This window comes from Gorilla gorilla, chromosome 16 (assembly GCF_029281585.2).
Source record: "Gorilla gorilla gorilla isolate KB3781 chromosome 16, NHGRI_mGorGor1-v2.1_pri, whole genome shotgun sequence".
NCBI lineage: Eukaryota > Metazoa > Chordata > Mammalia > Primates > Hominidae > Gorilla > Gorilla gorilla.
In genome coordinates this window covers 45,225,525-45,237,686 of record NC_073240.2, presented here as the reverse complement: position 1 = coordinate 45,237,686, position 12,162 = coordinate 45,225,525, and the positions used below count along the sequence as shown (strand labels likewise).

Sequence of the window (12,162 nt, the reverse complement as noted above, 5' to 3'; positions counted from 1 at the left end):
CTTTTCTGCAATATCTAAGTGAATTGTTGTGAAGATCAAATTAGATTATTTATGAAAGCACTTAGCAAGATGCTTTCCTTGCTCCTTAAATGGTAGTAGTTAATGTCTTGAAGCTTCCGTAACAATCTAGTCCAAAATTTTAGAATAAAATAATGGTCTAAAAATATGAACTTAAAAAAGTATGAAGTATTTTTAGATGTAAAGCAGTGGCCACAGGAAAAAAGTGTAATTAATGCAAAAAGCTAGTAGCAGGTATTTTTGCTTTCTGTTTTTTTTGGTTTTTTTTGTTTTTTTTTTTAAGAGGTGGAGTCTTGCTATATTGCCCAGGCGGCCCAGGCTGGACTCAAACTCTTGGGCTCAAGTGATCCTCTCACCTCAGCCTCCTGAGTAGCTGGAACTACAGGCACATGCCACCATACCCAGCTTGAATGCTTTTTAAACTATTCAAAACTACTGCTATATGAAGACACTAATGAAATAGAGTGTTCATTAAGTAATGTAATAGGGTCAGGCGCGGTGGCTCACGCCTGTAATCCCAACAGTTTGGGAGGCCAAGGTGGGCAGATCACATGAGGTCAGGAGTTGAGACCAGCCTGGCCAACATGGCGAAACCCCATATGTACTAAAAATACAAAAATTAGCTGGGTGTGGTGGCACGTGCCTGTAATCTCAGCTACTCAGGAGTCTGAGTCAGGAGAATTGCTTGAACCCGGGAGGTAGATGTTGCAGTGGGCCAAGATAATGCTACTGCACTCCAGCCTGGGGGACAGAATGAGATTCCATCTCAAAAAAAAAAAAATGTAGGCTGGGCATGGTGGCTCACGCCTGTAATCCCAGCACTTTGGGAGGCAGAGGTGGGTGGATCACGAAGTCGGGAGTTCGAGAACAGCCTGGCCAACATGGTGAAACCTCGTCTCTACTAAGGATGCAAAAAATTAGCCAGGTGTGGTGGCACATGCCTGTAATCCCAGCTACTCGGGAGGCTGAGGCAGGAGAATCCCTTGAACTTGGGAGGCGGAGGTTGCAGTGAGCCGAGATCAGGCCATTGCACTCCAGCCTGGGAAACGGGGCGAGACTCCATCTCAGAAAAAAAAAAAAAAAAAAAAAAAGTAATGTAATACAAATACCTCAAATCTTCAGCAGTCTTTCAGTAGGTCATTATTCCAGAGTATATGGAATATATTTACCTTTTACCTGAAATATAAGGCATTTGTTCTTCACAGTTCATTCTTATGTTAATTCTATGATGTATATGTTTTTGTCACTTATTGCAACTCAGTAAGGCAGTAATATTCATATTAAATATTGAAATACCAGAACTGTTATTTTGCTCCACTGTTGCAATTACTTGATGACAATGGTCATCTGAAACTTAATGTGGTCAAAACTAAATTTTTAATTTTCTCTCAAACCTGCACCTCCTTAAGTATTCTCTGCCTTACTGAATGCAGTTTTTCCTTCTCATACCCAATGTCCAATTTTAAAGTACAATAAACTTTCAAAATCAATTCTGAATCGAAACACTTCTCATCACCTCAACTGCTTCTCTAGTTCAATAACCATCATCTTTAACTTGGAATGCTATAACAGCCTTTAAAGTCTTTCTGTTTCACTCTTGAACCCCTTCAATCTTTTCAACACAGCAACCAGTTTTTTGTTTTGTTTTTTTTTGAGACAGAGTCTTGCTCTATTGCCCAGGCTGGAGTGCAGTGGCACAATCTCGGCTCATTGCAACCTCCACCTCCTGGGTTCAAGCGATTCACCTGCCTCAGCCTCCCAGGTAGCTGGGATTACAGGCGTGCACTACCACCCCTGGCTAATTTTTGTTTTTGTTTTTGTTTTTAAATACAGAGTCTTGCTCTTGTCGCCCAGGCTGGAGTGCAATGGCTCAATCTTGGCTCACTGCAACCTCTGCCTCATGGCCGGGCGCAGTGGCTCATGCCTGTAATCCCAGCACTTTGGGAGGCCGAGGCAGGCAGTTCGTGAGGTCATGAGATCGAGACCAGCCTGGCCAACATGATGAAACCCCAAAAATACAAAAATTAGCTGGGCATGGTGGCGGGCGCCTGTAATCCCAGCTACTGGGGAGGCCGAGGCAAGAGAATCACTTGAAATCGGAAGGTGGAGGTTGCAGTGAGCCGAGATCGCTCCACGACACTCCAGCCTGGGTGGAAGAGCGAAACTCCATCTCAAAAAAAAAAATCTCATTAGTAGTATTCTGTATTTAATACATGTTGCGTATATTGGTTAAGTAAAATATCAAAATCTCACCCTTTTTTTAAAAAATGTGGGCCGGGCGCGATGGCTCACGCCTGTAATCCCAGCACTTTGGGAGGCCGAGATGGGTGGATCACAAGGTCAGGAGATCGAGACCATCCTGGCTAACATGGTGAAACCCCATCTCTACTAAAAAATACAAAAAATTAGCCGGGCATAGTGGCGGGCGCCTGTAGTCCCAGCTACTTGGGAGGCTGAGGCAGGAGAATGGCGTGAACTCGGGAGGCAGAGCTTGTAGTGAGCCGAGATCGTGCCACTGCCCTCCAGCCTGGGCGACAGAGCAAGACTCCGTCTCAAAAAAAAAAAAAAAGTGGCTACTAGAAAATTTAAAAATATATAGGTGGTTTCAATATTTCAATTGAATAGTGCTATACAGGATATTCACATTGCATGTTTTACCACCACCTCTTCAGAAAGGCCTTCCCTGATCATCCTATCTAAAATAGCATCCCTCCATCACTATTCATTTTATTTTTTGTTTGTTTTTGATTTTTGAGGCTGAGTCTTGCTCTGTTGCCCAGGCTGGAGTGCACTGGCGTGATCTCAGCTCACTGCAACCTCTGCCTCCAGGGTTCAAGTGATTCTCCTGCCTCAGCCTCCTGAGTAGCTGGGACTACAGGCACATGCCACCATGCCCTGCTATTTTTGTATTTTTAGCAGAGATGGGGTTTCACCATGTTGGCCAGGCTGGTCTCGCACTTCTGACCTCAGGTGATTTGCCTGACTCGGCCTCCCAAAGTGCTGGGATTACAGGCATGAGCCACCGGGCTGGCCTATTATTTATTTATTTATTTATTTATTTTTGAGACAGAGTCTCACTCTGTCGCCGAGGCTGCAGTGCAATGGCGCGATCTGGGCTCACTGCAACCTCTGCCTCCCGGGTTCAAGCTATTCTCTTGCCTCAGCGAGTAGCTGGGATTATAGGCGCATGCCACCACGCTCAGCTAATTTTTTTGTATTTTTAGTAGAGATGGGGTTTCACCATGTTGGTCAGGCTGGTCTCGTACTCCTGACCTCGTGATCCGCCCAACTCGGCCTCCCAAAGTGCTGGGATTACAGGCCTGAGCCACCAGGCCTGGCCTACCGGCCTATTACTCACTTTATTCTGGCTTCTTTTTCTCAGCATTTATCACTACTGGTCATATAATAAGCACATAAAATAATTTTGTCTCTCCCTCTAATATGTAGTTCCATGAAAGCGGGGATTTTGTCACGGCTGTATCCCCAGTACTCTGAACAGTTCTGTACACGTATTAGGTATTCAATACATAGTTGCAGAATGGTCATTGTTCTGCCATGATAGAATCCCGTGTTAGAGAGTTGGATGGATAGTGTCTTAAGGGCTGTACATTAATTTTGACGAATAAATCAAAAATTCAAATTTCTGAGTCTCTCAACATGTCAACCTTGTGTTTCCAAATACTTGGACATGTTAGTTTGTATGTCTTCAAGTTCATTTTTCTGCCATCTCCAATCTGCTATTAAACCCATCTGATGAATTTTTCATTTCAGTTATTGTTCTTTGCAGTTCTAGAATCTCATTAGGATTTTTATAATTTCCGTGTCTGTGCTGAGATTCCCTATCTGTTCTTTCATTAACATATTTTCATTTAATTCTTTAAACATATTTATAATAGCTCCATTAACAAATACAATAAAGGCTGGGTGCAGTGATTCATGCCTGTAGTCCTAGCACTTTGGGAAGCCGAGACGGGTGGATTGCCTGAGCTCAGGAATTCAAGACCAGCCTGGGCAACGTGGTGAAACCCTGTCTCCACTAAAATACACAAAAATTAGCTGGGTGTGGTGTTGCTGCCTGTAGTCCTTCACAGCTACTCAGGAGGATGAGGCACGAGAATTGCTTAAACCTGGGAGGTGGAGGTTGCAGTGAGCCAAGGTCGTGCCACTGCACTCCCGCCTGGGTGACAGAGCAAGACTGTCTCCAGGCCGGGCGCGGTGGCTCACGCCTGTAATCCCAGCACTTTGGGAGGCCGAGGTGGGCAAATCATGAGGTCAGGAGATCGAGACCATCCTGGCTAACACGGTGAAACCCCATCTCTAGTAAAAATACAAAAAATTAGCCGGGCGTAGTGGCGGGCGCCTGTAGTTCCAGCTACTCGGGAGGCTGAGGCAGGAGAATGGTGTGAACCTGGGAGGCAGAGCTTGCAGTGAGCAGAGATTGCGCCACTGCACTCCAGCCTGGGCAACAGAGTGAGACTCCATCTCAAAAAAAAAAAAAAAAAAAAAAAAAGACTGTCTCCAAAACAAAACAAATAACAAAGTCCACCCCAATTTTAAAAAACTATGGACCACATTTTCTCGTCTCTTTGTAGGTCTAGTCATTTTTTAGGGAACACTGGACATTATGAATAATAATGTTTTAGAGACTCTAGATTCTGTTATCTTCCCTGAAAAGTGATGATTCTTGTTTTAGCAGGCACTTCAGTTACTGAGTGGTCACCTAAACTTGTTGATGCTTGGTTTTATTTATACTTTGTTAGTTCACATCTATGGAAAGCCTAAGGAGACTTGCAAGCCCTACGTTGGCAGGACACAAGCTCCATACTCTGTTTCCCCTGCTAATCTTGTCAAGGCTTGACTTTAGGCTTTGATAAGGCAGATCTAGAGTAGGTCTTACTGTAGGGGATGGAGTTTACTCCTAATGTGCAGCCTTTCTAATGTTTCAGCTGTTGCTGCAATTTTTTTTTTTTTTTTTTTTTTTTTTGAGACAGAGTTTCCGTCTGTTGCCCAGGCTGAAGTACAGTGGCATGATCTTGGCTCACTGCAACCTCTGCCTCCTGGGTTCAGGCGATTCTCGTGCCTCAGCCTCCCGAGTAGCTGGAATTACAGGCATGTGCCACCATGCCCAGCTAATTTTTGTGTTTTTTTTAGTAGAGATGGGGTTTCGCCATGTTGGCCAGGCTGGTCTCAAACTCCTGACCTCAGGTGATCCACCTGCCTTGGCCTCCCAGTGTTGGGATTACAGGCATAAGCCACCCGCCCAGCCTGTTGCTGCAATTGTTAAAGATGTTCACCTTGGCAGGCCCAGAAATCCAATGTCCCTTAGCACTGCTTTTGTGCCAAAACTTCTTGGCCTCTGGTATCTCTATTCTGTTCTCAACCCTGTAGCAACTGCTATCTGTAAGCATTAGATGGTCTTTTTTCTGAGCATGTATAGCCCAGTCCTTGGCCATGGACTTGTGGGGACCTCTATATGGATTTCTGGGGCTGCCTCTGTGAACAGCTCCCTATTCTCTGGTGTCCCACCCAACAGATTCCAAATGTTTCAGCTGCTCCCTATGATCTCTGCCTTCTCAGTTCAGCAGACCAACTGTGCTCTGCTCTTACTCCCAGCCTCTTTACACCACAAAAAGTGGGATGATTGTGGGGCTCACTGCCTAAGTTTCCCTTCTCTCAGAGATAGTAGTCTTGTGCTGGCTGGAAATAGTTGCCTAATACATCTTGTCGAGTTTTATAGGTGCTACTAATCCAAGAGGGCTAGTCAAGTTACTCCAACATAGCCAGAAGCAGAAGTCTCCCTTTCCTTACCTCAGACTTTTTTTTGTTCTTTTTTTTTTAGTCAGAGTCTCACTCTGTCACCCAGGTTGGAATAGAGTAGTATGGTCATGACTCACTGCAGCCTTGACCTCCTGGGCTCAAGTGTCCTCCCACCTCAGCATCCCAGACAGCTGGAACTATAGGCATACACCACTACAGGCATATACCTGGCTAATTTTTTATTTTTTGTAGAGACAAGAGTTTCACCATGATGCCCAAGCTGGTCTTGAACTCCTGGGCTTAAGGAATCTGTCCACCTTGGCCTCTCAAAGTGCTGGGATTACAGGCATGAGCCACTGTGCCTGGCCTCCCTCAGATTTTTGAAGTGAAACTAAGGGAAGAGGAGCAGCCCCTCCCAGGTAGCAAAACTAAGAAAATATGATCTGTTAGAAGCCACAGTTAGAACTTTGAGGAGGGAGCTAGTTTGAGACAAGGTAGTAAGTAGAGGGAAGTAGAAATGGGAGTTGGTGAAACAAAGTCCTGGCAGCATTCAAGTCCTTGTTTCAGTTGTCTTTAAGTCCAGGGGATTCCTATTCTTTATGCACTTTTCTTACATGAACCATTACATTTCCCCCCTTTTTCTGGGTTAGTTGGTTGAATTTTCACTTGGAACTCTTAGTGAAGAGAGTTTTAAAAGAAGCTGGGTAGGGTGCGGTGGCTCATGCCTGTAATCCCAGCGCTTTGGGAGGCCGAGGTGGATCACGAGGTCAAGAGATTGAGACCATCCTGGCCAACATGGTGAAACCCCGTCTCTACTAAAAATACAAAAATTAGCTGGGCGTGGTGGCACATGCCTGTAGTCCCAGCTACTCGGGAGGCTGAGGCATGAGAATCGCTTGAACCCGGGAGGCAGAGGTTGCAGTGAGCCGAGATGGCGCCACTGCACTCCAGCCTGGCGACAGAGCTAGACTCCGTCTCAAAAAAAAAAAAAAAAAAATTAGAACTGAATGTCGATGGCCCACATGTGATGTGAAAACTCTATAACCTAGACTGAAAATGTATTAATGACACACTGTCCCATTGAAACCATATGCCGCACATGAGAGAATAGGTGTTTCTAAGGTCAGCCCCATTATGGAAAGTGACTACCTTCCTGATACAGTTTGGCTCTGTGTCCCCACCCAAATCTCATCTCGAATTGTAATCCTCCTGTGTAGAGGCAGGGACCTGGTGAGAGGTGACTGGTTAATGGCGAGGGTTTCCCCCATGCTGTTCTCATGATAGTGAGTGAGTTCTCACAAGATCCAATGGTTTTAAAAATGGCAGTTTCCTGTGTGCACACTTTCTCTCCTGCCACCATGTAAAATGTGCCTTGCTTCCCTTTTGCCTTCTGCCATGACTGTAAGTTTCCTGAGGCCTCCCCAGCCGTGCAGAACTGTGAGTCATTAAACCTCTTTCCTGTATAAATTACCGAGTCTCAGGTAGTACCTTTATAGCAGTGTGAAAACAGTCTAATACACTTCCTTGTAAGTATGTTGTTGCTTTTTTTCTGAGACGGAGTCTAGCTCTGTCGCCCAGGCTGGAGTGCAGTGGCTCGATCTTGGCTCACTGCAACCTCCGCCTCCTGGGTTCAAGTGATTCTCCTGCTTCAGCCTCCCAAGTAGCTGGGATTACAGGTGCACGCCACCAAGCCCGGCTAATTTTTGTGTTTTTTTAATAGAGACAGGGTTTCACCATGTTGGCCAGGCTGGTCTCGAACTCCTGACCTTCTGATCCGCCTGTCTCAGCCTCCCAAAGTGCTGGGATTACAGGCGTGAGCCACCACATCTGTCTTGTTGTTGCTTTTTTTAAAAACAAATTCTCTGTCCTCATATTCAAGCAAATTTTGTTGTTACATGATTACAGGAATGAGAAGCCCAAAAGACACAATCTTAAGATTTCTTCAAACTGTGTCATATTTTAGAAATGATTTTGAAGTCATATTCACTTTTCTTCTAAAATCATCTTTCCATGTATATTTGCTTCATTTTATTTATGGGTCAGTAGCAATACCTAAACTTACAAGGCTCTCCCTATCTTGACCCCTCCATACTTCTTCAGCCTCATTTCTCTCTCCCTTGCATATTCCATTCCAGCCACATAACTGTAATGTTTTAGTTCAGTAAAATCTAATTGTTTGGAACCTTAGAACATTCATTCATTCATTGATTTATTTGAGACAGAGTCTTGCTCTGTCACCCAGGCTGGAGTGCAGTGGTGATCTTGGCTTACTGTGACCTTCGCCTCCCGGGTTCAAGCGATTCTCCTGCCTCAGCCTCCTGAGTAGCTGGGATTACAGGCGCACGCCACCACCTCCAGCTAATTTTTGTATTTTTAGTAGAGACACGGTTTCACCATGTTGGTCAGGCTGGTCTCGAACTCTTGACCTGGTGATCTGCCCGCCTCAGCCTCTCAAAGTGCTGGGATTATAGGAGTGAGCCACTGCGCCCAGCCAGAACTTTTATTTTTAATAGCTCTTTAACACTATTTAAAGTTATCTTGTTCATTTGTTTACTTGTGTATTGTCTGACTGCCCCCACTTGAATGTACGCTCCATGCAGAGACCTTGTCTATCTTATCCACTTATCTTAATACCTAGAACAATGCTGGGCACATAATAGGCATTCAATATTTGTTGAATAAACCAGACCTACAGTAAAGAGCCCTGGTGTAAAAATATTTGGTTTTCAGGACGGGTATGGTAGCTCATGCCTGTAATCCCAGCACTTTGGGAGGTCGAGGCAGGTGGATCACCTGAGGTCAGGAGTTCGAGCCCAGCCTGGCCAACATGGTGAAACCCTGTCTCTACCAAAAATACAAAAATTAGCCAGGTGTGGTGGCACGTGCCTGTAATCCCAGCTACTTGGGAGGCTGAGGCAGGAGAATTGCTTGAATCCAGGAGACAGAGGTTGCAGTGAGCCGAGGTGCGCCACTGCACTCCAGCCTGGGCAACAGAGTGAGGCTCCATTTCAAAAAAAAAATTTGGTTTTTTAGTTTAGCTTAACTTAAAATGAGTGCTAAACTTACTCAGATTTTAGTGTTAAAATGTATTTACATCATGGGTGTGATGTTTGTGTATGTATTAGAATCAGCAAAACAGTGAAACAAGTTTAATTTTTAATTTATTAGAACCCAGTAAATGATGATTTTAAAAGCAGAGTTTCCATCAAATTAACACTTAATTCAGGGCAAAAATACATTTAAAAAACCTAAATCTTAAGGCAGAAGTAAAACATTATAAAAACAGTATGTCTAATACAGACTGTAAAATGTCAGATTTTTAAGAGATTCACATAGTATTTTATAGCACTAAAATATTAATACAGTCAGAAATATTATCAATTGGTCCAAGATTTCTGTTTATAAAATGTCTAGACTGCTAATTGAAGAAATGTTGCTGTATAAGTAATAGCTACAATACAACCAACCAAGTGATTGTTTTTATGACAAAAGAACTAAGGCAGGTAATTGCATGGTTTCCATTTGTAAAGCTTTTGCAGTATTAAAATATAAAGCATTACTAGGGGTATTTTTTGATTCATCTCCCTACCCTAATGCCCCCGAAATGTACATCACTTCCCTTTAACTCTATTTTAAAATTCTGTGAACCACCATACCTATTCATTGTAGGCCTGACCCTATAAAGGCATGAATTGTTTAATTTGATATGGTGGAAAAACAAGTTTAGTAAACTACTACATCTTTTCCTAGTCATTGAGCAATTTCAAACAGAAGTCTTAAGAATTTTTGCACCTCAACAAGTGAACAACCTGTTTCTTTACCACTATAAGTTTGAATTTTGCCTAGAATGTGTTAGTACACAGGGGAAAACACATTTCTTGTTTATGTGCAATTAACAGTAGCCCTTCTGAAAAACAGGGTTAACAATCTTAAATTTCTCCTTGTGATCAAAACCTTTTGTTTTTAGGGGGCAGGATAAGATTTAAAAGTGCTTTAAATCAGAAAACAAGAATTAGCTAGCTTACACATTCCACTGAATAGTGTCAAAAAAGATAAATGCATTTAAAATAATTTGTAAGTCTAGCAAATATAAGCTTGACGGGTTCTTAACTAACATATTAAGTAATTACAAAGATTCTTTTTTTTTTACAAACTTTTAAGCTATTTTAATAAAATGGCTATAGACCTCACTGTACTTCTATTTATCTGTGCATTAATAAAAACCTGTTAAAATTCCTTATTTAGTACTTCTGAAAAAGTCTAATCAAATAAGATCACTAAAATTACCAGAAAAGCTTTGAAATACTGATTGCAGATTCATTTCAAAGTAGATTTAACCCCTTTCAGGATCTGGTGTTTAAATCATGAATGTCTTCACCAACTTCAACTCTGAAAATATAAAAATTTTAGCCAGTTCTGGCTATAGTTAAACAGTACTGGTATTACTTGAAAAAATAAAAATTAAAAATATATTGTCAATCATGCATTCCACAATTTCAAGAACTAAGATATAACTCATAAATACTGTTATGTCTTTGCAGGTTATCTCAGTTTCCATCAGGCCTCAGCTGAAAGCTCATCTGCCAAAACACATCAGCACTCATGTAAAATAAAAGGAGTAGGGAGGTGACTTTGTACACAATACTGTACAGTGTTTGGCTTCCAGTTTCCCTCTTGTGTGTAACTATTCTAGGTATGACTCCTTGAGCGTGAAATGAGGGGTAGATAGAACAGAACAGCTGTTGGGCTAACAAGAATTAGTGTGTAGACTGGGCGCAGAGGTTCATGCCTGGAGTTCCAGCACTTTGGGAGGCCAATGCAGGAGGATCACCTGAGGTCAGGAGTTCAAGACCAGCCTGGCCAACATGGTGAAACCCGTCTTTATTAAATATACAATTATTAGCTCTCTATTAAAAATACAAAAATTAGCTGGGCATGGTGGTGGGTGCCTGTAATCCCAGCTACTTGGGAGGCTGAGGCAGGAAAACTGCCTGAACCCAGGAGGCGGAGGTTGCAGTGAGCCAAGATTGTGCCATTGCACTCCAGCCTGGGAAACAAGACTAAAACTCTGTCTCAAAAAAAAAAAAAAAAGAATTAGAGTATAAAAAGTTTTCTGCTGAATATCTGTTCTGTTCTTACTGTGGTTATGCTATGCCACATATAACCTGTACAACCATTTTGTCCTGTTTATCTATTTGTGGAAATAAGTCGGCTCAATAAAATGTGAAATATACATTAGTTTGCTTTAGATGCAAAGATTAGCTGTTTTTGGCTTAACTGTATCATAACCAAAAAAGTCTATACCTTGATAATACAATATGAAAAAGTTCACATATGTACATGGGTACATTCCTTCATTAAAGTTTTTCCTTAATTCTATCTCAATGTATCTTTACAACTGATACAATTCATCTTTACAACAAAAGTCAGAAAGGACAAAGTAGAATGATTTCATTTTACAGCACTTTAGGTTTTCTGAAGCGTTCTTTTAGGACTTAAAGGACATCATTGAAATGTTGCTTTCCATAGTCTGCAGGATCCATTTGAAGCTCTCGTTCTTCATCATCTGTAAGTAAAATAATTTTGTATCAACATATTATTTTTTAAATCACTGCAGAAATCCAATTAATGTCTCAGTTTTTCATAGCCTTAAGGTAGTTTCCTGCTTGTTATTTTACACCTAGTACAAATAGTGTTCTATTTCTTAGTTGCTTGGCTAAAGAGTGAAAAGTATGTGGAACTATTTTGCAAGATTAATTTTAACAAATCTTTAGAAAATAGACATAGATGACAGACAAGCAGAAGTAGAGCTAGATAGACATAACTAGTAAAACTTTAGGAACGCACAAATATTGAGGAGTTAATATTTTTATATAAATGTAGTATTTTTTTTTTTTTTTGAGACGGACTCTCACTCCGTTGCCTAGGCTGGAGTGCAGTGGTGCGATCTTGGCTCACTGCAACCTCTGTCTCCCAGGATCAAGCGATTCTCCTACCTCAGCCTCCCAAGTAGCTGGCACTACAGGCACCTGTCACCATGCCTGGCTAATTTCTGTATTTTTAGTAGAGACGGGGTTTTACCATGTTGGCCAGGCTGGTCTCAAACTCTTCACCTCAGGTGATCTGCCCACCTCGGCCTCCTAAAGTGCTGGGATTACAGGCGTGAGCCACAGTGCCCAGCCTAAATATATTATTTCTATATAGATGATATTTAGTCCTTTAAATTAAAGCTTTGGTAGAAACATTTCTGTACACATTTTCAGGCTTTTAAACATCAATTTTTTTTCTAAATTATAAAAGAACCCAATATTAGTATTTTAAAAATTATAAAAGACAGAAAAATAAAAGTCACTCATAATCCCAACATTTAACATTTTAGTGAATTTC

General features: G+C 42.0%; 1 protein-coding gene across 2 annotated transcripts in view; it reads right to left on the bottom strand.

Annotated features, from left to right (window-relative positions):
- Window positions 1-8,919: 8,919 nt before the first annotated feature.
- Window positions 8,920-12,162, bottom strand: part of GOLM2 (golgi membrane protein 2) — a 130,774-nt gene continuing 127,531 nt past the window's right edge. For both annotated transcript variants that reach the window (XM_019011201.4, XM_031002311.3), the window contains one exon: window positions 8,920-11,341. In XM_019011201.4, the coding sequence (XP_018866746.2) occupies window positions 11,271-11,341 (71 nt within the window). In that variant the 3' untranslated portion in view covers window positions 8,920-11,270. The remainder of the gene's footprint in view (window positions 11,342-12,162) is intronic.